Source organism: Dasypus novemcinctus, chromosome 25 (assembly GCF_030445035.2).
Source record: "Dasypus novemcinctus isolate mDasNov1 chromosome 25, mDasNov1.1.hap2, whole genome shotgun sequence".
Lineage (NCBI taxonomy): Eukaryota > Metazoa > Chordata > Mammalia > Cingulata > Dasypodidae > Dasypus > Dasypus novemcinctus.
Window position 1 is genome coordinate 19175649 of NC_080697.1, and position 23814 is coordinate 19199462.

Genomic DNA, 23814 nt, shown 5'->3' on the forward strand with positions numbered 1-23814 from the left:
CTCTCCCTCTCGCAGGCCTCCCTCCTCCCCTGTTTTGTTGTTGTTGTTGTAGTTTTTAAATCGTTAACAACCAGGAGTTTGCCCGGTTCCTCCCATGAGATACATTCGCATTCCGGGTCTGGAGGGCAGCCAGGAAGGTCTTTACGGGTTAATTTCGTCTTCAAGGCTACTCCTAACAAACTAATTTTCGGGCCGGGGTAAGGAAAAAAGGAAGCAGTGGGCAGCCCGGCCGCAGGGCGGCGCGGGGAGCCGGGCGAGGGTGCGCGCCCAGGGCGCCCGGGCACCGGGCGGCGCCGCGGAGGGCGCCGAGCCATCGCGCACGGCCGCGCCCTTCCCCGCCGGCGGCGGTGCGCGCCCAGCTCCTGGCCTCGCGGTGGCGCCTCCCCAAAACGGCCCGGCTCGCTCCTCCGGTCCCGGCGTTGGCTTTCAGGCCCCGCGCCTAGGCCCGGGCGGAGGCGGGAGCCGAAGCGGCGCGCTCGGGAGCGGGCGAGGGAATCCCTCTCCCCCCCACGTCACCCGAGAGCGAGGGAACCCGCACTCACGTCCTCTAACGCAAATGACCATCTTTGGCAACGTGCGCCAATGGAAGAGACCAAGGGCGCTGGGGGTGGGGACGGGGTGGGGAGAAGATGCGGGCCGTGGCCGCCTGGGCCCGCGCGGCCGGCCCGCGCCCAGGCCCTGCCGCCTCCTTCCTCCCGCACTCCGGGGCCGGCAGCTGGCGTCCGGGCGGCCCGCCGCCTCCCGCTTCCCTTCCTCCTCCTCGCCCTCCTCCCCCCACCTCCCCGGGCGTGCTCCTCCCCGCAAGGTGGAGTCTGGGGTTGACGTGAGTGAATCCACATGGTCCGGGGGCTGGATAATAAAGAGTGTGGAGTTGAACTCGTGCCACTGTAGTGACTCATCTCGGGCAGAGCGCACGGGCTCCGAGCGCGCGGCGCAGGCGGGCAAAGGCAGGGCCCGCGAGGCGGCGGGCGAGGCGCGGGCGTCGGGAAGGAGAGCGGGGCCCTCCGGGACCGGGCGTCGGAGCCGGGGCCGCGTCGCTCGCTGCCCTCCCGGCTGGGCTGCAAGTTCACGGGCGAGCGTTCCAGCCGGCGCGCGGGGGGCCCGGGACGCGCGCGGGTGCTTCCCTCCTTCTGGCCAAGTGTCCGGCAGCCCCGAAGCGCAGGCAGCGGGTCTAGCCACAGGAAGTTGAGGCTGGGGCCCCTTTTCTGAAAGGAGGAAATAGCAGAAGTTTCTCCAAGCGGACAGCCCGCTCGCTCTCTTCGCTCGCTCTCGGCTCGCGCGCCCTCCTCCGGCCCCCCTCTCTCTCTTTTCTTATCTCTCCGAAGTCTGGAGCCCCCAGACCCGGCCGGCCGGGCTCGCGGGACTCCCCTCCTTTTGAAATTTTCAGTTTTGGCTTAGGACCGCGGTCCCGGTGGGGGCGGGAGGGCGCGCGCGGGGGAGGGATCGAGGGACGCGCTGACTTTTTAGAGGGAGGGACCGGGGTGGGGACGACCGGTCCCGTGGTACTCCCGGGGCAGTAGAGCAGCTCGGCGAGAGGCGCTCGGGGCGGGCCGGAGGGTCCTGCCGGACGGGGGTGTCGCTGCCTTACGCTCGGTGCCCGCCCCCGATGCTCTAGGGCGGGGGGGAAGCGCCAACGCTCCGGCCAGACCCCGGGGCGCGGCCGGCGAGCGAGGGAGCGCGCAGCAGCCAGTGCGCGGCCGCGACGAGGGCGGGGGCAGACGAACACCCTGTTTCCTCTTGGGCTCCCACCGCGGATCATGTACCAAGATTATCCCGGGAACTTTGACACCTCGTCCCGGGGCAGCAGCGGCTCTCCTGCGCACGCCGAGTCCTACTCCAGCAGCGGCGGCCAGCAGGTAGGTGGCAGCCTCTGGTGCACCTGGCGGCGCGGGCGGACCCCCGCCCTCCGCTCGGCGCCCCTGCCCTGTTTTCTTTTTCTTCACTTGGCGAGGAAATACCTTCGGGCCGCCCTTCCAAGTTCTGACTTCTCATCCTATCCTGTTCCCCCACTTTTTTTTAAGTTCCGGCAGGGAGACGGCTTGAAGAACCAACAGATCCTTCCCTCCCCGTTTTATCCAGCTTATCCAGGAATTGCAGGTTCCCCTTCCCAGGAGCCACCTATCTCCTCTCCCAGGGAACATCCGCTCCCCCGTCCCTCTCCCCCTCTCTCCCGGTGGTGGTCAGGCAAGAAAGGGAAATAGTTGCCCCTGCCGTCATCCAGGGGCGCACTCCTCTTGGGAAGGCCCCGCGCCCATCCTCCTTCAGCCCTACTTCTTTTAGGAGAGTGGGGATGGGGAAACATGGTGGGACTCTTTCAAAGTAACCAGAGAGAGGGCGCCGGTGGCTGCTCGGGAAATCAGGTGCGAAGGTCAGGCGGGAGGAGGCCCGCCCTGATTGGCGCGGGTGGCCGCCCCGGCGCCTCGCACCCATCCCCTCTAAGGATCCTGGGCAGGAGCCCGCCCTGCCCCCAGAAGGGGAGACTTGAGGGGTCTGGGGATTCCCTGGGCGAGGAGGCCCAGCAGAGAGAAGTGCAGGGAACAAGCCTGGCTTAGGCTCCTGGGTAGTTCTGGAAGCAGAAAAACAACTTGTTTCTAAAGCAGCTCAACTGGTTCGCTCTGGAGGGATTGTGTGTGCTCTGCCTGTCTGTAAAAGTGCTGCTGGGGTGGTGGTGGTGGAGTGCCTCCCAGGTGGGGTTAGCAGCCTGTCCTGAAACCCATCTTGGGCAGGATCCATGGGGCCTTAGGGGAGTTGGGTTGAGCAAGAGCTGCTTCAGGAAGGTGATGGTCTTGACCTCTAGGAGCAAGTCAACCAGGAAGGGCCCGGGTGGGACCCCAGGGAGAGGTGGACCCAGTTGGGGAAGGGAATGGAGACATGGCTCTTGTTTGGCCCTGACCTGGGTTCCCTCCCATACCTGGTGGCCCCCAGAAGGGCTCTCCCTTGCCCCGCCTCTACCTCCTCTGCTGCCCCAACACGCATCCACCTTGGAGTCTGCACATTGGAGAGTGTGGGCAGGACGGCCCCGATCCGTAAACGGAGGTGGTGGATTTAGTCTCTTCTAAAAGTGGTTCGTTGTGTTTGCTTTCCAGCCACGCTCGTGGGTTTTGATGAATTCAGACAGCGCTGGGCAGTGGCGTGGCATCGTTTGTACCCACCCGTTCCCTCAACCTTTCCTTCAACACCTCCCCCTCCACGCCCCTCTCCTCGTCCCCTATCGGAAAGGAATGTTTGAGTTTTCCTCGGTGGCTTTTGCTGCCCTTTCTGTGGCAGTGCTGGTTTAAATGTTTCGTTCCCGCCACTGGCCTCAGCCCCTGGGGCCCGTGTGGGACGTCAGTCCGGACATCAGTGCCCTGACTGAGTAATCTGTGTCACTGGGGCTTTGAGCCCAGGATGTGAGCGGAGGCAATTCCCTGTTTTGGAAGAAAATCAGACAGGAAACCAGCGCTAGGAAGAAGGAAGAGCACTCGCTCCAGCAGGGCGTAATGGGGCCTCATTACCGAAGCAAAAAGCAGCTGTTGGCCAATTCCTGGCATGCTGTAACACATGAGGATTTTGCAATTAGCAATAACCCGTGCACGGGTTCTCGCCCATCTGCTTGCCTGGTCAGCCCGGCGGCAGGAGTGAGGCTCCTTCCAGAACAGAGGGGTTGACAAAGGAATGCCACTTTAGCCAAGTGTGTCCGCCTGCCTGGCCATGGGGGTCTTGGGCGGTTGCGAGGGTTTTCCCATGACCTCTCCAACTTTGAGCACTACTGACCTGAGAGCTTTTGTTATTTCACAAGGCTGTGCTGTGACTCCACCCGATCTCAGGCTCAAGGTAACTTTATTACATACCAGATAAAACCTGTAATCACTTTATTTCCCTCTGCTTCCTCGAGTGGGAGCTCTTGGGGCAGTTAGTGGATGGGCCTTTCTCCTTTAAGGTTCTCAGTGGACCGAGCCAGGTAAGACCCCTGGGGAAAGCAAAATTTGTTTTCCGGGAGTCCAGTACTTCTGGTCAGTTTCATTGCTGTTTACTCACCCCACAGCTTTCCTTTCCCCTCCCTCTCGACCTGCAGTAAATTCAATCTTAACCCCCGCCGGGCATTCGAGTGACGTTTGGAGGGGCTAGATAACTCATCTTAAAAGCTGCTGTTCTTGACTATGGTTGGAACTCGAAGCATGAAAAATATTTCCTGTTCCAGTTAGAGTTTTTATCTCAGAGGTCGATTGTTGGTGATTTTGTTTTGTCAGTGATAGGTGCACGTATCTCCCCTTCCTGGATTTTTTTCTTTTTGGATGTTGCTGTTTTCTCTCTCCTAACTTTCCTAGGAAAACACCTCCTAGACAGATGCCTGCCTGCTTGGCTCTTACGGTCTCAGGCTCTGAGCATTACGCAATCCAGCCAGTTACACAAACATAGGTCATTTCATAACTTGTTTTCATCAGCCGGGCCCCTTTTTATAAAAAAGCAAAACAAAAACAATACCCAGAACTTTTCCAAGGTCTGCCATTTGTCTGTTTCTCCGATAACTTGTGAAAATAAATCAAGGAGGATATTTCCTTTATGGAAGCAAGGAATACCAGACAAACTCTCATTTCTCCAGCAACCTCGCCCTCCCAAGACGCGTGCGCGCCCGCGCGCGCACACACACACACACACACAAAATTCCCCGGAGTGAACTTTTGCCAACTGTACCAGGCTGGGACATTCCTCACATCAAAGAACTTTTACCAGAAATGACTGTGATTCCCAAGTTGGCTCCAACCGTATCTCTCTAGTGCCTCCTAGAGGACATTCTTAAAAGTACCATCTTGGGATGTATTTTTCCAGCCTCAGCGAGTGTTAACTTGGTTTTCAGAATTCTTAGGAATTTTTCTTTTTGATTAGGGACAAATAAGTGCCATATATTTATCAGGGATTAGTTATGACTTGACTTCTAAATGTAGAGTTTCCTTTTTAAATTTTTCTTTTTCCCTAAATAAAGCCTGATTGAAAAAGGCTTTACTTTGATCTTTTCCTATTTTGGTGGCTGCCTGTTGTACCCACTCTACATCTTCAGATTCCCCAGGCTTGCTCTCTTGATGGGCTTGTATCAGGACACGGGGGTAGTATTTTTAGGGGGGGAAGGGTTCAGAACTGTTGGGAAGGTCAGAGGTGTACTTTAAGGGTCTGGTGTTTTTCCTCTTTTTTTTTTTTTTTTTTTGGCCTTGATCTTAACAGATGTTGTAGATTAGGATCAAACAAAATGCTATCCCAGGAATCTGTCTGTTTCACTGATTCTTGATGGTGGAAGCCAGCGCCGCGTTTTCATCAGAGTGAAATAGCAGTCATGTATTGTCTGAGTGCAGGTTGACTTTTCTTACCCAAGACGCTGGGTGCATTTCCATTACTTGTTTTTGCCTGCCACGTGTTCAAGGTGAGTAAGAAGTTAGGAACTGTGCTTTTTCTTTTTTTTTAAGTCAAACACATCAGATTTGTACATCCAGATTACTGTTAGATGCACTCCTCTAAGGGACTCAATACTTACTCGACGGTTGTGACTATTGCTAAGACTCGGGGAGGTCTCACAGCGCCCCTTCTTTGGGAGTTGTTGTCTGTAGCAGATTATTTTGAAAATCCTCATTGCTAGCAAATCTTCGTCCTTGGACGGCAAATTTGATTTTTTTTTTTTTGTCAAAAAGAACCAACTCTGCCAAATAAGGTCTTGAGTGATCAGGCAGGGTCCAAAGCAGAATATAACCCTGAGTCCTGCCAGTTTCAATCTTGGGTATCTGGCTGGGGGGAGGGTACCCCAAAACCAGGCACGCCAAAGCAGACCCCACCGAAGACAGCACCTCTGCTACCACTGCCTTCAATTTCCCCCCCCTCTGTTTCACAGAAATAAAGATACTGATTTGAAGAATCCAGGAAGCTAACTTTCTGGTGTCTTTGTTGCAAGAAAGAAAAAAAAACAAAGAGCCCCATGACTTTGTGGACACGTCTCATCCGTGGTGGGTGTGTGTGGTATCTTCTGGTAGCCACGTTTCAAACTGATGACAGCCGCCCTGATTGAGGCAGAGACATCTGTTACTGTTCCAAACCCCACTTGGCTGCTGTGCCCTCCAGCATCTCCCTGGCCTGGAGAGGGACCATGCCAAATTTTTCTGGGCCCAGCACTCTCTTGTGGCACTGCGGCTTCAGTCCCCAGCCTTCCCCTCCTGGGGTTCTCAGGGAAGACGAGGCGACAGGCCTTTCCCAGTGCGTGCAGAGCGGCCCCAGGCGTGGGGGTGGGGACAGAAGGGGTTCCCAGAGTGGCGCAGAGAATGCTCCAGGGCTTGGGGGTGAGGCTTCTGGCCAGAAGAACTTTGCTGCCGTTTCTTTCCTTTGGAGGCCCTGGCAGGAAGGAAACCAGGCGGCCTGGAGGATGAGCCATTTCAGCCCCTTTCTTCCTCCCTGCCCGCCCCCCCCCCCCGCTTTGCCCTGGCAACGAGGTGAAGGAAGACCGTGGGTCTTTCATGTGAGCCTGGGAGAGAGAAGAGGCTGCCGTGGCAGGCCGTCAGAGGTGGCGTTTGTATCCAGGGCCATCAAGTGCTGGCCTTAGCAGTTTTCATGGTGACAAACGTGGCGTTTCCTCAGATAGGGGGGACTGTGGGAAAGGGACTGCGTGGTGCCCAGTGCAGAGGCTGTGAGGAACAGCTGTGCTCCCTCTAAGTGGCTTTGGAGACCCTCCAGGAGTCGGTAAAAGTGTAGAGAGTGGGGGCAAACTAGCCCTCCACCGGGGTGTTCCGGGAAGCGGGAGGCAGCATTTGCCCTCCCCTCTCCCTGCCCCGAGCAATCTCCTGGGATGTTGAAATTTGCCTGGCCTGTTTTGGCAATCAAAAAAGGGGTTCTTAAAGAAAAACAGCCCAGTCCCTTCCCAGACATGTCCAGTCACGTCGGCCAGGTGATGCAAGTCCCCGAGGCCACGGGATGGTGGCCCGTCGACATCACCTTAATGGGGAAATGCCCGGCCAAGGGCACCACGCCTGACTCCGCTCGACTGTCGTTTCTGGCCAGCCCAGGAGGCTCTGGGCTAACCATCTGCCCCATCCGTGCCTGTGGGGCCCGAACTCTGGTGCCAGATCCTTCTGCAAAAGGCCGTGGTGTGACCCCATTTCTGAAATCTGGGCCCTGTTGAGGGCAGTGGTCACTTTCCCAAATCGACAACTGCTGAGCCACGGGGCCCTCTCTGACCCGATGAGGTTGGGGTGGCCCTGTGGTCTTCTGGGCGATGGCGGAAACACGTGTGTATTTCCTGAGCACCCCGTGGCACCCTTACATCCAGGTACCTTGTGGCAAAGGCGGCCCTGGTGCCCAAAGACCAGCTGCAAGGCCTGCGCCCAGGCTCGACCTTCGGCCTTGGGGTCTGGAGATTCAGACCCAGGAGCCCGAGCAAACCCTGGCTTCTGGATTTCTTGTTTTCTTCCTCGTTCTCTGTATTTTCCCTCCAGCCCGAGCCTAGCAGATGAGAATAAACTTCGAGGCCGGGGGGTCAGCGAATGACAGCCTGAATCCTTTTGTAAATACAGCTTATGGGGACCCAGCCCCGCCTGCGTGTTTCCCGAACGTTCCTGGCCGCTTTCACGCTACGGCGGCGGTGGAGTTGAGTAGTTGTGACCAGAGCCTGTGTGGTCCGAGAAGTCTAAAGTGTTTACTACCGGGCACTTTACGGGGGAGGTTTGCTCCAGGAGGCGGGTGGGGGCTGCTTTGTCCCTTTTCAGGCATTCTCGGCCACCTCTGGGTGGCACTGGTATGGAGAGCACTTGGAGGCTGTGCCAGGCAGGAGTGCCACCCAGCCACCCGGCATCTTCAATCCTGTCCTAGAGCAAGAGCCTCCAAAGGGGCTGGAGAGCATGGGGTAGGGGGTGGGGGGCAGTGGGGAGCCTACTTAGGTGCCGCCCACCCTCAGTGCCCACCTGGAGCTGCAGCAGGGCTGAAAGCACCTCACTGTTGCCAGCTGGGAGGCCCTGCCTGTTTGCAAACTCACAGAAAACTGTGATCTGCCTGAGCCTGGGGTTTCCTTGGTGTCTGAGAACGCCAGGCTAACTTGGGGGGCCAGACTGCTAACCCCCACCACTGCTTTCCCACCCCCGTGTCACTTTCTGAATAAGCCTTTCAAGTTTGAGACAGGTCACATTGGCCCGATCTAATTTAAAATTTCGGGTGTCTCCAGGAGAGACTCCTTTTGAAGACAAAAGCATTCTTTACCAGAGCCCCAGGCCCCTCTGGGGATGGGACATTGTTTTCCTTGCAGTTTGGAGCCTGCTTTAGCCAGATGGCTCTACCTCCCTCTCCAGCAAGGTGCACATGCCTTTCCGAGGCCTACTGCCGTGTTTTTATTGCTCTCTTGTTTTGTCTAGACCAAGCCGATTGATTGTTGGGAGGAATCTGGCTGGTGTGTGCTGGAGGCCTCCTGTCCACAGAGCGAGGGACCTGGGGGCCTCCCCCCCCCCCCCCCAGAGGACCTGGGAGTCACCCCCTTGTTCCTCAGCCATCTCTGTGCTGCAGCTTTTTAGCCTGCTTCCCCAAGCCTGAAGTGGGAGCGATTTGCTTTATTGGAAGGGGAATGCCTATCTTGGGTGCTTCCCTGAAAGGAAAGCTGACAAGACCCCCCACGGGGGGTGGGGGTCACATCATGCCATGGTTCTGGATGCCGCGGGTGCCCTCGAACCCAGCGGCCTGCTGAGAAAAAAACCTGATGGGGGAAGAGAGATGCAATCGAAATGTCGGGTGCTTCCCTGGGGTGGGAAGTTGGCGATTCTCCCAGCAGACACAGTGTGTGGCGATGAGATGTGGATGGTGATGAGCAGGATACCCTCTTCTTTTGTTTGGCAACACGGGCTGCGCGTTAACCCGCTCCTTGGGAGCTTTTAAATAATGCCATTCTCAGGCCGCGCCCCTAACCGGCGACTTCAGAGCCGTCAGTGGTGAGGCTTGGCCTTGGTGTTTTCTCAGCGCTCCTCAGAACGTTCTAATGTGCAGCCAGGCTGAGAGCCACTGGTGTGTAGTGCTTTACAGTCTGTGATTACCTCTCTGAGTAGCTGCTTATTTAGTCCTCATGACAGTGCGTGACTTTGGGAACTTGTTCTCAGCGATTCAGCAAGGGCACAGCACTTAGCGACCGAGCCAGGCCTCACTCCCAGGCGTCCTGACTCCAAGAGCTGTGCCGGACTCCGCCCTCCTCCTCCAGCAGCCCGAGAGATAAAGAGCTGTGTGGGACGTGGGGCTTCTGCACACACTTGTCCGTGCCCGCGTGTTCTCACATGCTCTGCCCCCTCCCGGCCCAGGCTGGTGGTCCTTTCTTTCTCCTTGAAAGCCATTTCCCGCTTGGATCCTTCCTTGGCCGCCACACCCTTCCCTTCTTCACATCCACAGCCATACATGGTTATTTCTTTTCAGTCAGCTCCTGATAAAGCCCAGTGGCCTTTGCCTTCAGAAATCTGGCTCCGTAGCCATTGCTCAGTCAGCCCTCCTCACAGAATTCCAGAGTCCATTGTGCTGGACAGTTTTCCTCAGGGAATCCCAGAACCCATTGTACTTGGTAGCATTCCTCGGGGAATCCCAGAATCTATTACACTGGACAGCTTGTCTCGTGTCATTTTAAATCCATTGTGCCTGATAACTTTCCTCATAGAAGCCCAGAATCCTTTGCACTGGGCAGCTTTCCTCAGGGAATCCCAGAGTCCTTTGCACTGGGCAGCTTTCCTCAGGGAATCCCAGAATCTGTTGAACCGGGCATCTTTCCTCCTATAACTCTAGAATACATTGTGCTGGGTAACTTTGCTCATGGAATCCCAGAATCTGTTGTTCTTGGAAGCTGTCTTCACTGAATGCCCTTGACCTGGAGCCCCAAGGTGAGGAAGCCACATGGCACTGTCCAGACTGGGGACAAATGAGTGGCAGGGGAGTGAGTGAGGAAGAGTCCCCAAGCTCCCTCAGCTACAGGGAGGTGCTTGAAGCTTTACTTCATTACCCAGCAGGAGCCCAGATTTGGTCACCAGGGACGAAGACAGTGGTGGTAGCAGCTGCCATTGCTGCTGGATCCTTCTAATCTTCGTTGGTCTGGGCCAGAATTTGAGGAGGGGGCGGGTAGTGGGGAGATGCCATAGCCACATCCCAGGGGTGTCCGTGCTAAGCCTAAGGGGATTTCATTTGGGGCCAAGCATTCTGGTGAGAGGGAAAGTCTGCAGGGACCCGTGGCAGAGCTGACCAGATGGAATCTGAGAAGGACGTCTGCTGAAGAAGTTATTGTAGCGCACCCTGTGAGGCCTCTGGATTCACTGTTGCGCAAAACTGGATTGAATCCTGACCCCACTTTGGACAGATTATAGTTAATCTCTCCAAGCCAAAATTTTTGCCTCTAAAGTAGAGATAACGGTTACCTCTGAAGGAGAATTAATGATCTAATGTATGTAAAACACAAACTCAGGCCTAGTAAGTGTCTGCTGTAATGGTTGTTGTCCTTACACCCACCAGGTTAAGGAAGGAAGTCTGTGGAGAACCTTTTTGTGGAAGTAGGAATTGTCTAAGGTTGAGGGTTCACCTGACTTCCCTAGCAAGGGGAAAATCTGGAAGTTTAGGGGTGCCCCCCCTCGGCCCCCTTCTCCCACTTTCCGGCAGCTGCCCTGCAGAAGGGTCAAGCCGGTCTGCTGAGGAGCCCAGCCCGTTTTCCTTTCTGCGCTCTGTCGTCACCTCCTATTTTAAAGAGAGTGCTTCCTGCAGCCTGTTGTGGAGATCTGCCGTGTGGGCTGGGGACAAATGAAGAGATGGGGAGAAAGCGCGAGCTCGTGGCCCTGTCCCCCCAGACGGCTGTGAACCCAGATGGCGTGGGGATAGGTAGAGAGCAGCCTCCACGGGGATCCAGGCGTTGGGCAGGAGGGGGGATACAGCCAGCCAGCCGAAGTCTGGCCACACATGCCACCGTTTTGCAGTCTTGTGGGTTGGAGGACACCATTCCAGGGACCTGGGCTCACCCTGACGGGGTCACAGCCCCATCCTGAGCCTGTTTGGAAAGTGACAAGCATAGCCACAGTAAGCTTCCTGGCCATCTCTGTTGTTCCAAAGCCGCTGGTGTGAGTCTCTTCGCAGTGTCCCAAGCTCTGGGTGCAGGTGCAGGTATGGGCACAGCTAGCCTGGAGGGTGCAGAGGTCCTGCTGAGTGTGTGCCTCTGTCCTCGAAGCTGCTGGGGATGTGACAGCGTCCTGGCTGAGCCACCTGGAGGTGGAGCTCCCAGGACCCCCTCGGGGAGCAGGCCCGAAGGGAGGCCCCGGGGGTCTTAAGTGCCCCTCCGGGCATCTTGGATTTGCAGGACTCGCCCAAGGGCTTGCTGGGAAAGCCCACCTGGTGTCCTGCCCCTGCCCTCCAAGCACCGACCCCGCTTTCAGCCGGCGCTCCCCTCCGGGCCCTGCTTGTCCTCGTCCTGCTCGGCATTTACCGGCCCGCTTGTCTCCTCGTTCCAGAAGTTCCGGGTAGATATGCCTGGCTCGGGCAGCGCCTTCATCCCCACCATCAACGCCATCACCACCAGCCAGGACCTGCAGTGGATGGTGCAGCCCACAGTCATCACCTCCATGTCCAGCCCCTACCCCCGCTCGCACCCCTACAGCCCCCTGCCGGGCCTGGCCTCCATCCCGGGCCACATGGCCCTGCCGAGACCCGGCGTGATCAAGACGGTGGGCACCACCGTGGGCCGCAGGCGGAGGGACGAGCAGGTACGCCTCGGCCCCGTGGGGCCTCGGGAACACGCGGTGTCGCTCGCCGCCTGGGGTGGGGCACAGGGTTCTGGGGCGCTGGGGAGAGGACCTGGGGCCCCTGAGAGTCTCTGGGGCTAATGCTGTCGGACAGGACTGGTTGCCGCTCAGAATGAGTGTGTGTATGGGGAAAAGCACGTTGTCAGCGGCCAGGGGTCAGCTCGTGGGAAGGACTGTCCTGCCCTGCCTGTGGCCATGTCCTTCGGACTCAGGGCAAGTGGCGCGGAGTCACCGCTGTGCGCTCGTTTGGATTGGCCCTTAGCCAGATACCCAGCAGACCTAAGGGGCAAGGCTGGCACTGCCCAGTTCCTCTCTTCCCTGGGCCTCCTGGGCCTCCAGCTGGAAGCAGGAGCCACTTCCGGTGCCTGGAACGCACGTTCCTGAAGGGCAGCGGCTCAGGGGCCTTAAGATCTGCTCAGGTGCTTTCAGCTGGTGAGGGCCGAGGGTAGGGAGTCAGAGGTCAGCCTTTTTCCCCGCCAAAGGGCTCAGCTTAGAGAGGGCATCAGCCTGGCTGGGAGGGACACCAGGAAATGGCAGGGCCTCTGCGCTTGCCATGGCGCCGTGAGCCCTGCTGGGGGCTATGTGCCTTGAAAGGTGATGCAGCCAAGGCCGAGCCACGCCTGCCTGGCCTGGGACCTGCTCCCTGTTCTGCTGTGCTGTGCTCTCTCGACAGCGCCTGCCAAGTAAAGCAAAGACTTTAACGGTGGAACCCCATTTTTCAAAGGACTCGTTAACAAGGGGAACTGCTCCAGTTACAGCATGGGCATCCATCCTCCTTTCAACCACTGTCCACCTCCACTCTGGGCTCCCCAGGGTGCATGGTTTTCCCCTACAAGAACCCCAGTGGGTCACCAGCTGTGCGGTGCCAGTAGTTCTATTGAACACCTAGAGTTACATGGACCGTTGCTCCCAAAGCCGGATGCTTTGGCTGGAGCCCTGCAACAACGAGGACCGCCCGGCCCCTACCTGTCAGTCTCTTCTGCTCCCTCCAGGGCCCGGTATAGGTGACATGGGGCAGTCTGTGCAATAAGACACTGTAGCCGGTGCATCCCATAGTCACATCCTGGGCTTCTACTGCTGGGCCCACGGCCCCAGGTCCCGTATTGCACAGCAGTGATGGTACGGCCGTTTAGGACTCTGTTTCCTCCGGGGAGGCCAAAGCTTTCTTCCTGATGAGCTGGGTTCTCCCGTATGTTGGTGACCCCTGAGTGAGAGCCAAGCTTTTGAGGGACTTTTTGGGCGAGCAGGGAACTGAGGAGGATGTGTCGGTCACTCATCATTATCTTCTGGGCCTACCTCCCACCAAATTTAGAAGTTGATATCTAGAAGGGACGCTGGAGACCCTCTTTTCTAGTTTTCCCTCCCCATCCATTTTCCAGATGAGGAGACTGAGGCCCAGAAGGGGGCGACGCGCCCTTATCCCGGGTCACCCGGGGAGTTGGCAGCAGAGCCAGGCCTGGGCTCCACCCGCTCTGACCCTCAGCCCTGTGGCTTTCCCACCACACCACCTCGGCGTGCCCCAAGACAATCTGTCTGGAAAATTTCCTTCCTTCTTTAGAGAAGGGAGGGAGAGAGCAAGGAGGATTTTGTCCCACATCCCTTGGGAGTTCAGACAGTCCTGAGCAGCTTTGAGGAAGCCCGGGCAGAGGTGGCTTCAAACCTTAGCTCCTTGGCTTCGGCTTCCTGGTCTCTGAAGTTCTCTGACGCCACCTTCCACCTTCGTGGCGAGGAGGAGCCTTCCTCAGGAGTCGGCTGGGTGCCTCCGCCGTGCTCCCAGGCCTGCCCAGAGGCCGCCTGGTGGACCCTGAGGAGGCAGGGAGGAGGGGCGGGCGGGTGTGGCTTGTGGGTGGGTCCCCGCGGTGCTGACACACTGGAACCGAAGCCGCCCGAACACTTCCTATGTCGACAGTTCCCACAAGTAGCCCCACACCTTGCCGGCTGGGGGTGGGGAGAGGAGGGACTGCCAGGCAGCCAGTGGGGCAGCAACGGGGAGGGGAGGCTGAAGCGGACCCCTCCCCCTTCCTCCCCCTAGTGGGCGAGGAATCTGGGCGAGAAGGGGAGACCTCGCTGGGGCTCAGGGGAAGCCCGGAACCCAGGCTGGCAGCCGGGCCCCGGGGCTCCAGGTCGTTCCGCCGGTGGAGGCCAGTTTAGGAGCGGCAGGTGTTTAGGGCCCTACCAAGTGGCCTCACAGCCTCCACCGGGCAGGCGGCCCCAGAGCAGGGTGCTGGGGTCCATGGCTGGTGGGCCTCGTTGATCTGGACGCCTTCAGGGCTCAGAAAAAGCCTCAGAGGGGGAATCTGTGAATTGCACCATCTGGTCTTTCTAGCACCTTCTAGTTTAGAGGGCGTTTTCACACAGCGTCTCAACTGATCAGCACAGAAACTTGATGTGGAAGGCCAGTATGATGAATCCCATTTTCCAAACGGGAAAGCGGAGGCGCAGGATGGTCAAGGGATTGGAGCAAGCCCACCCAGAAATGATGTGCTTCCGCTTGGCACCTGGTGTGTTGGATCCATTTCCACCCTCCTCTGAGAATGTGGAGCCTTTGGCCCTCCCAGGGGAGATGGAGGATTTCAGGGCCTGGGGCGGTGGGTGGCGGCTGGCAGAGAGAAGTCGCGCTGGGGCTCAAATGCGGGACTCCAAGACCCTGCTCTGGGGCAGCGAGGCTTTGGGCGGGACCTGGAGGCCCGCAGGGGCGCTCCTAGCTGGGTGCGCTGGTGGCTTCCCACCTGCTGCCTCCACCTGGAGGCAGAGCTTGAGTGACAGGCCAGGTGGATCCAGGGAGAGGGGGCAGCTGGAGGAGGTGAGGGGACGGAGGAGGCGGGCACAGCGCTGCGGTCTGCGGTCCCAGGGGGCCACGGCCGTGTCCTCAGTGCCTCGGGCTTCCTGCCCCCACACCCTGGGCCACGCGCCCTGACTGGCCGAGGAGGATTTGACCATCGAGAGGCCGTGAGGAGCTTGCCTGTGCTGGGCCAGCTGTCAGCTGGCACAGTCCCGTGCGCTGTCTGGAGAACGAGGGGCGGGGATCCTGGCTCCCGGGGGCACCTCGGTGAAGGCAGGCATGGGGCAATGCCCTGCTTTGCTCTCCAAAACATCACAACGGCAGATCTGGGGCTGCAGGGGAGCCCCAGGACCAGCCAGGCGAGGGGCTCCCTTCCTCGTGGGGAGCGGCTCTCTCTCCCCTCCAAGTAGCTTCCTCATTTTTTCCATGTTATTGTCAAGGGCAGGCTCTGGGTCTTATTTGCCTTGGGATCTTCTGAGCTCCCCCCCCCCCTCCCCATACAGCACGTGGCACATAGTAGGTGCACGGTCGGGATCTGGTAATGGAGCAGGACAGTCTTTCCTTGTGAATGGTTCTCTGCTTTGGCCCAGCCAGCTCCCCTTCACCTTGGCCTGGGAGGGGCCTTGGGGTCCCAGCTCTGGACGTGTTCTAGGGAAACAGGGTGTCCCCCCCGTGGTAGAGCAGTCTTCACCCTCTGTTCTGACTTGGCAGGAGCCTGGAAGGTGTTGAGCCGTCCTCCTTAGAAGGAGGTAGATGGTCAGCCCTGTGCAGGGTGGGAGGGGCAATCTTCGTTTGGTCCACCGGTCAAACTCAATCCCCTGGAACCCTGCCTGGCATACAGCAGGCGCTCATTTATGGAATGAATGACCACACAGGGTGGGCAACAGCACTTCCATGCCAGAGGGCTCCCTCCCGACCCCGGGCCCTCTGGCCCTGCACCCCTCCCCCCACGTCCCGTCCCACCCAGAGCTGCCAGTCCTCTCTGGGTTGAACCCTGAGCAGCCGCCACTGCAGGGCTGGCCTGGGAGGTGGGGGGCGGAGTGGGCCCCTGTGGCCCTTCCCCTGGCAGTGGAACATTCCACCCCCTTCCGTCGGGGGTAGCTGGCTCTGGGCGCAGCTCCTTAAACCAGATGAGGATAATGAGGCTTGCTGAGCAGGCAGGGTGGCTGGGAGGAGCAATTGGCCAAGGTTTGGAAGAAGCAGCTTAAGTGGGTGGGGCCAGGCCAGGCTGGCACGGAGTGGGGCTGGGGAGGGGGGACTCTCTCGGGAAGTATTTCCAGCCTGTTGTGGCTGGCGTTGGCCCTGAATCAGGGCGACATGACAGATGCGGCTGTCGTGCCTGGGCCAGGGAGGCCCAGACCCATTGCGGCCCTGTTCTTTGAACGGGGACATCACCAGGTTGGGGGGAGGGGCGTTCAGTTCCAAGTGCCGCAGCCGCTGAGCAGGCGTGCACCCCCCTGCACCCTCCCCATCCCAGGAGACCTTCTTGCCCTACTTAAAATACGCTGTACACATGCAAGGTGGACCATTATCCCCAACCTGCTTGTGATCTTTAACCTTGGCTTCCAGCTGTCCCCAGAAGAGGAGGAGAAGCGTCGCATCCGGAGGGAGAGGAACAAGCTGGCGGCGGCCAAGTGCCGGAACAGACGTCGGGAGCTGACGGAGAAGCTGCAGGCGGTGAGGCGCTCGGCGCGGGTGGGAGCATTTGTGGGTGGGCCCCGCGGCGCCCCAGGCCTCCTGCCTGCCCAGCCCTCTCCTTGCTCGCTCGGGGCCCACAGATGAGTCAGTGGAGAGAGAAACATTCCTTCCTTTGCGCACCTGGGGCAGCTTTGTGCTGTTTAAAAAAAGAGAGGGAGGGAGATGGCCTTTGGCAGCAGCCTGGGCCCAGAGAGGGGACCGCACAAGCTGCTGGGTCCGTGCCCCTTTTGTCCCCAGCGCCTGAGCGTTCCCTGCCCTCGGATCTGCTGGGGCTCCTGGGTGAGGGATGGCAGAGGGGTCTGCGTTTCTGGTCTTCCAGGAGGCAGGGGGGCCCAGACCTGCCCACCCCAGGGCCACGTCTTGGCTCCAGCTGCCCCCACGCGGCCACCAGCCTCGGCCTGTCTTCCGCCCTCTGGCTTGGGCAGGGCGAGACCTCCTGTCTCGGCACTGGAACTTCCGCAGGGCTCCTGATGCTCGCCGGGGCCTGGTGGAGATGGGTCCACGTGCCGGCTGAGCTTCCTTTCCTTGGCATTTTCTTACAGCCTCCACGGGCAGGAGGGTTCCCCGCCTCTGCCTGGAGCCGGGACCTCGGCACCCCCATTCTGTCCTCTGAGTCACTCTCTCGGGCCACCTAATTGCCCAGACCCGGGACCCCCAGCCCTGCCCCCTCAAGAGGCCGACCTGGCCAGAGGCACATAACTCTCTCCAGAGTCCGGCCCTTCAGGAAGGACCGGGGCTGACCGTCACGGGTGGAATGGGGGAGAGATTCACAAAGTGCCATGCACGCCCCCTCCTATCTCCTCCCAGATGCCATCCCTCTGCTTAAGCTTCCCTGGCCCTTGGCATTGACTGTGCACAGTGGGGATTCTGTGGTGCCTGTAGTAATGGCCCGTGGAGGCCTTAGGGCCGCGGAGGACACGGGGTGCTCTCTTTCCCCAGGTGAGGCGCGCCCTCCCTGCCGCTCACCTTTCTCTGGCCCGTGCTCCAGAGCCGCCAGGCCCTCCACTCTCCTCCCCTCCCCCCAGAAGCCTCCCGCCTACTCCCCCGCCTCCCCCGCCCCTACCCTGCCGCCCAGGCCCCTCAGCCACATCCTCCACAGGAAACCTCTCATAAGCTCATGACGTTCGTCAGGCCCTTGAGATAGGTGGAAACTTTTTTTTTTACTCCGGAATATGCTGTCCTCTGCTTAGCGAAGCTCTCGCCCCAAATCTCCTTGTTCCCGGACGGGAATCCGTGGGGAGGAGGCCGGTGACGCGCGCCTTTTCCTCTGCTCCGTCCACGCATGTGGCCTCCTCTGGCCCCGTGGAGAAGCAGGCGCTGTCGGGTTCCTCGTCTGCCGAGCAAGGGGGCTGAATGGACCACGCACCGGCACGTTCTTCAGAAATCGGTGCCAAAGGGGGAAGCGGGGGTGTGATGATCCAACCAGCGTCCGCTGAGTCCCGGTGACCTGCCAGGCACTGTCCTGGACGTGGGGACAGGAGCGTGCACAGGGTCTCCACTCGCGCCCAGCTTAGGGCGTGTCCTCGGATGGGCTGGGTGGAGGAGGTTCGAGAAGGAGAGAAGGGGAGGAGCCACCTGCTGTGCTCCTTTCTCCACCCAAATCTCACTATTCTCTCGGGAGTCCCTGGGGGCGCGCAGATCTGGGACCAAGGCGGTTGAGCGTTAGCAGAGCCTGGTCTTTGGAGTTGCACATCGGGCTTCAAATCCAGGCTGCCCTACCCTCCTCACTTGGTGACTTTGGGCAAATGCCTCAACCTCTCTGAACCTCAGAGTCCTCACCTGCAAAATGGGAATGATGATGACACCTTCTTTACAAAAATCTGGATACTCGGCTGGGAGAGGCGATCACGGAGCCGGTTGTCCCCAGGCAGGGATTATCCTTTGCGCTCCGGATGTGCTGAACCCTGCGATCTCCCCCAAATGTGGGAACCTCGGCTGCGTCATTTGGGGTAGCGGGGGGAACTACATTCGTGCTTTCCCCTGTGAAAAATAATAATTAAAAGCATGGGGACTGAAGGAGGTGATGCCCGTGAGGTGTTTCATGTGGCAGCGACAGTGGCTGCTCAGCCCTCCTTGGGGGCAGATTCTCCTCCTTTCTCATCCCAGGCCTGGAAAGAAGACTCCTGAGCCCCCAGGCGGCTCGGCTGGGGGGGGGGGGGGCATGGCCAGGTGTGTGAGCTGGCCGCGAGCCCACTGCTCGTCTCCCTGGCCTCGCCCGGGCTTGAGGTGCTCCTGGCCGGTCCCTCCCGCGTCCTCATCCCTCCCTCCCTTCTCCCCCCCCCCACCCCAGGAGACGGAGGAGCTGGAGGAGGAGAAGTCGGGCCTGCAGAAGGAGATTGCCGAGCTGCAGAAGGAGAAGGAGAAGCTGGAGTTCATGCTGGTGGCCCACGGGCCGGTCTGCAAGGTCAGTCCCGAGGAGCGCCGGTCGCCCCCGGCCCCCGGGCTGCTGTGCGCCGGGGGCGCCGTGGTGGTGAAGCAGGAGCCCCTGGAGGACGACGGCCCCGCGTCCTCGGCGGCGGGGCCCGACAAGGCGCAGCGCTCGGTCATCAAGCCCATCAGCATCGCGGGCGGCTTCTACGGGGAGGAGCCCCTGCACACCCCCATCGTGGTGACCTCCACGCCCGCCATCACCCCGGGCACCTCCAACCTCGTCTTCACCTACCCCAGCGTCCTGGAGCAGGAGACGCCTGCCTCGCCCTCCGAGTCGTGCTCCAAGGCCCACCGCCGGAGCAGCAGCAGCGGCGACCAGTCCTCAGACTCCTTGAACTCGCCCACCCTGCTGGCTCTGTAACCCGCCCCCCACGGCCCCTCTCACCGCCGTGCACCTGCCGGCGCCCCGGGGCCGGAGGGGGACCCTGCCAGAGGCCTCCCGGCTCTGGGGAGACCCAGGAGGGACTGGGTGCGGAGGCGTCGGAGAACCTGGGTGCCGTGTCTTGGGACCCTCCCTCGTTCCTCTGGCGAGTCCTGTTTTCTTGAAAAAAAAAAAAAACCTTGGCAAACTTGGTTTGGTCGACTCGGACCTCTCTGAAGCTGATCTGGATCACCTCTGACCCCCCCGGTCACCACCTTGTCCCCGGAGTGACGGTGACCTTCCCTGCCACGCATGCTCGGCAACTTTGGGTTTCTCCCCCTTTCCCCCCACCCCGCAGCGTCCCTTTTGCTCCCTCTTGGGTTTTTTTAAAATCCGATTTGCCATGACATTTCATCGGGATGGCCTTGAAGATTAAAGCACTTCGTTCCTGGAGATGGGGCAGCAGGTGACTCTTGTGCTGGGACTGACCTGCCCGTGGGGGTGGGGACAGTCAGCCTGCGACGCAGACCCTTCCCCGCCCTTCCACTTCCCGGCTCGCCACCAGGGCCACCAGCGGGGCTCCCCGAGCTCTCCAGGAGAAGCTGCCGTGCTGGGGACACTCCGAGGACCCTTCCTTCCCGGAGCCGGAGCGGCCTGCCCAGAAAACGGGGTGTGAGGGAGACGCCTGGCCCAGGCTGGATTTGCTGAGCGCCCAATTAGCAGGCCAGGAAGCCTGCCAGCGAAGCCACACGGCTGTCCCGGCCCGCGTCCTTCACCCCGTCCCGAGCAGGGCGTCTCCTCTAATTACTGCCTCGCCGTTCTGCCCCTGGTCCCTTCTCTCCAGACCGGGCGGCGTCCCTCCCCAGGACCCACGTGTCACTCTGCCAGTGCCCCGCCGTCCCCCGCCCTGCCTCTCAGGGTGACGCCACCCACGGAGATTTAATGAGCATCTGCCATGGCTGGAGAGGCAGGGGCGGGGGGCAGCTGTGGAGGGGCATTGGCCGCTGCCGCTGCTGGCCTGGGGGCTCCGGCCATCTCTGTCCTCTGGGATAATCCGCTGCCTGAGGGACCGAGTGCTTTCTTTTTTTTGCTGCCCCCCCCCCAGCCCACCCCTCTCTGTTCTTCCGGTCCGGTCAGTCTCTGGGCACCACTGGCCCGGAGCCGCTGTGGCCGGTTGCTGACTGTCCGTGTCTCATCTTCCCTGGGCGCTGCCATCTGAGCTAAGATGCTTTTGGTTGCTTCGCACTGCAGGGGCGCTGTCCCTTCCCCCACAGGGCGGGGATCATGGGAAGGGGACCCCTGGCCTTCAGCATCAACCCAGCTCGGCCCCCTGCCCCCTCCACCAGGCCTTTTCCTCCCCAGACCCAGCTCCTGCTGGCCTTCCAGTGCTGGAGGTGACAGTTTTCAACAGGGTCCTCTGCGGAGTCACCGGCCTGGGGGAGACCCGGCTCTGGGGATGATTCAGGGTCCTTCAGAACTGTACTGCGTCATGCACGTCAGCCCAGTGCAGGAGGAATGGCAAGACTGGACTCCAGAGTGAGGCCGCCACGGGTGGCTGCTAACGCCCGTCCCCCACTTAGCACGCGCTGGGCCCACAGGAGGGGAGTCCCAGGGAGACTGGACGGGACATGGAGAGTGAGGCCACGCAGAGAGGTTTTGAAAACAGGATTTTTTTCCCAAAATATTTTAAAGTTTTTATCACCCACATTCCTTGGCTGGGGAGTGGCCCTTCTGGTTTCCCAGAGGCTCTGGCAAGGGGGTTCCTAACGAGATTGGATTTCTGGTTTCAGATGAATTCAAGTGCATATATATATGTTTCATATATATAACATATATATTTAATATATATATATTTCTTAAGTGAAGCTGCTTTCTGGTCTTTTATTTCTAAAAGTCCTAACCCTCTGACTTTGTCACTTTGTGCAGCCCTGATCCTGGGGTAGGTTCGTCTGGAACTGGGGGCCAGGCTGGACATTCCTGCGGCAGAATTTGGCTGCAGTTCCCATCGCAAGCTGTGTCGGCTTTGGGACCAGCAGAAAGCCAAACCCCAGCCGGCCCGCGGGCTCCTGGGAGGCCTCGGAGCCGTGGTCCCCCTCGGGGCTCCCTGGCTTTGTTCTGGGAGCCGGGAGCGAGTTCACACCTGAGCCACCAGCAAGGCCTCAGTTTACTTCCTGCTGGCAGTGCTCTCCAGCGGGCTCTCTGGACCCCAGGCCTGCGACTGCTTCCTTCTAGTTTGCGTGTAAGGCAGCAGCTGGAGCGGGGGTTGCGTCTGTGTCGGGAGCTGCTGAGCTCGCCCCGTGTCCCCAGCAGCCAGGCGGCTGGCGTGGGCTCCGACTGGACTGCGGGCAGCTCTGGGGCAGCGCAGGGCAGGCCTTGACCGATGGGGGTGACACCCATGGCCCTCTTGACCACCCGGCTGGCCTCTCTGGCAGTGGTCCTCTCTCTCCAGGTGGGTGGATGGGGACAGCTGCCAGCCCAGGAAAGGAAGGGGAGCCTGGGGGAAGCTTAGGAAATGGCCCGAGCCGACTCCAAGCAGAGAAGTCATGGAGAGTTTTCCGGGAAGAGCCAAGCGTGGATGTGCGTGCGCGGAAGGCCCGGAGCGTCTGCCGCCGCTGGTCACGCGAGCCTCTCAATGCCAAGGGCCATCAGAGGCCGCTGCTTCTCTTACTCCAGCTTGGGAAGAGGCCACCCCTCTCTGTTCCTTCTTGGCTACAAGGATCAGGGTGGGCTGAGCTGTCTGGAGCGCTGGGATTTTCTCCCCTTTCCTCGATGGACCAGCAGTGCTCCTTACAATCTCACCATTGACCTTTTAGGTTGATTTCCTTCCTGATCAGGTGTACTTGTCCCTTTAGGAAAGTAAAGAAAAGGCACCTGCTGTGTGCCAGGCAGTGTTAGGCACTTTTGTAAGCCCTCCTGAGGATTGGACTAAGGGATAAGGGCACCCGCTTATAAATGTCCCCAAGTAATGGATAAACAAAAACACTTAAGGTGAGAAGGTCTTCTCCATCCTCTCTAATCCAAGGCAGTACTGTCTTCAGCCTGAGATGTACCCATCCCCTACCCTCCCACCTCCAAACTACCCCCTCTTTTCTCTCCACCCCTCCGTGGGCTCCTCTGCCCTCCTCAAATGGTTGGTGGGGTCCCGTGAGTCCTTTGAGAATTTGTGGACCAATAGGACATGTGGTGTGTACAGCTCCCTTTTTAAACTTCAGTACAGGGGTCTTGCTACTTTCTGCTTGTTGAGTCTTCTTGGCACTCATCTTCAAAGCCAGCATCTCACTATTTATTGACAGGTTGGCGTGCGTGTGTGCGCGCACATTTCCGGGTGTGCCCGTGTCCTCTTAAAACCTTTTAAAAGGAAATCCAGTCATCTTGCACTAATTTGACACCTTCTTATGCTTCTAGTGTTTTGGCCATACATCAACCCAGGTTTTCATTTTCTAGGGCTGACAACATTTTCCGGAAGGGCTGGGTCAAATTTTAAAGGGGGCGGGCATGGGAAGCGAGGGGGAGAAAAATCTACCTTTATTTTATTATTTATTTTAAATGTTTACAGCTTCTTTGTGTTGTACCAAGCCTGAATAGAAAAAGATAGCATTAAAATAGTTTCTCTCTCCCCTCCTTCCTCCTCCTCTTTGTTAATCTAGGGTAATGACGCCTTTTTTTTTTTTTTCCTAAAATGATTTTGTGACTTGTGTATAGACTGTATAAAAAAGTTCTGTTTTTAAAGATGGATTGCTGTTCCTCTGGGGACAGTGGCCTCCAAGATCTCTGTATTGTAAGAAGACAGCAAAAGCTCTTGTCCTTTCCCCCACCCCAAGTTATTTTCTCTGTATGATTAAAAATTTACTCCATTTATTTTAGTTTGTGGTTACTTGATGTCAAGGAAGAAAATATTCAATTTTGTATAGAGAATAGGTATCGGGGTGTCCTTCTCTGTGGTGGGAGATGTATATATAGTATTTTGGTCTATAGTGGAAAATCTTAAGCATTGTGCATCTGTATTTGAGAAACGTCAATGATGTGGACCAAAGTTTGCTTTAAAACCCTGGAGGCAAACACGTAAGAGATTCACGTAGCTGGGTGGGGAATTTAATGACCTTTCTGAGCACCTTTTTTTTTTTTTTAAGTGTAATGGTGAACTGGTTCCATTGGGGAGACTCCTAAATAGGCCCGGAGGCAGGACGGTGGGCTCAAAATCTTTGTATAGTTTTGAAAATTGAGGAGTCGCTTTGCTCTGAAGCAGCTCTGGTGGTATTTGTTGTTGTTTCGTCTTGTTATTTTACTGTAATACAAGCCTACAGTATTTGCACTAAAGAAAGCTTGTTAGAAAAAGCTTGCTGCTATGGAAGAAAGAACCTATTAAAATGTTTTCCCCCACCCTGCGGGCTTTCGTTTTGTTTTATTGTTTTCGTTTTGGGTTAGCTTTTCCACTTTGAATTGAGTAGCATTTTGTAGAATAAAATGAATTGATTGAAGAGCCTCTGCTGGTTGGTTTATTCCATCTTTTTGCCTCACCTCTCCTGTCGCTTCTCTCTTTTGTCTACCTCTACCAGTTGGTGTCTTTGGCAGGGGAAGGGCAGGGAATGGCTCTTCCTGAAATTTCTTCCTGCAAACTGTGAGATGGGCTGCCAAGAGGTGCATTAGAATTTCTCACCCCCCACCACCAATCCCACTTCCCAGGACCTTATTTTCCCCCTTCCCAGGGCCTAATTCTCAGCCAGCTGCCAACTGCCACCTAGGTGTTAGCCAGTGAAAGTTTAAGGTGCTGTCTTCCTGGGGGTATTTTGTTTGGA

General features: G+C 58.4%; 1 protein-coding gene and 1 non-coding gene across 2 annotated transcripts; both read left to right on the top strand.

The window, feature by feature from the left end:
• Positions 1-892: 892 nt before the first annotated feature.
• FOSL2 (FOS like 2, AP-1 transcription factor subunit) lies at positions 893-23501 on the top strand. Its single transcript, XM_058287781.2, has 4 exons — positions 893-1856; positions 11457-11708; positions 16099-16206; positions 18518-23501. Exons 1-4 carry the CDS (start codon positions 1758-1760, stop codon positions 19016-19018), a joined length of 960 nt encoding a protein of 319 aa, XP_058143764.1. The 5' UTR covers positions 893-1757; the 3' UTR covers positions 19019-23501.
• Positions 18052-18210, top strand: LOC139437614 (U1 spliceosomal RNA). Its single transcript, XR_011647484.1, has one exon. It is a non-coding gene; the product is annotated as a U1 spliceosomal RNA (small nuclear RNA).
• Positions 23502-23814: the final 313 nt, after the last annotated feature.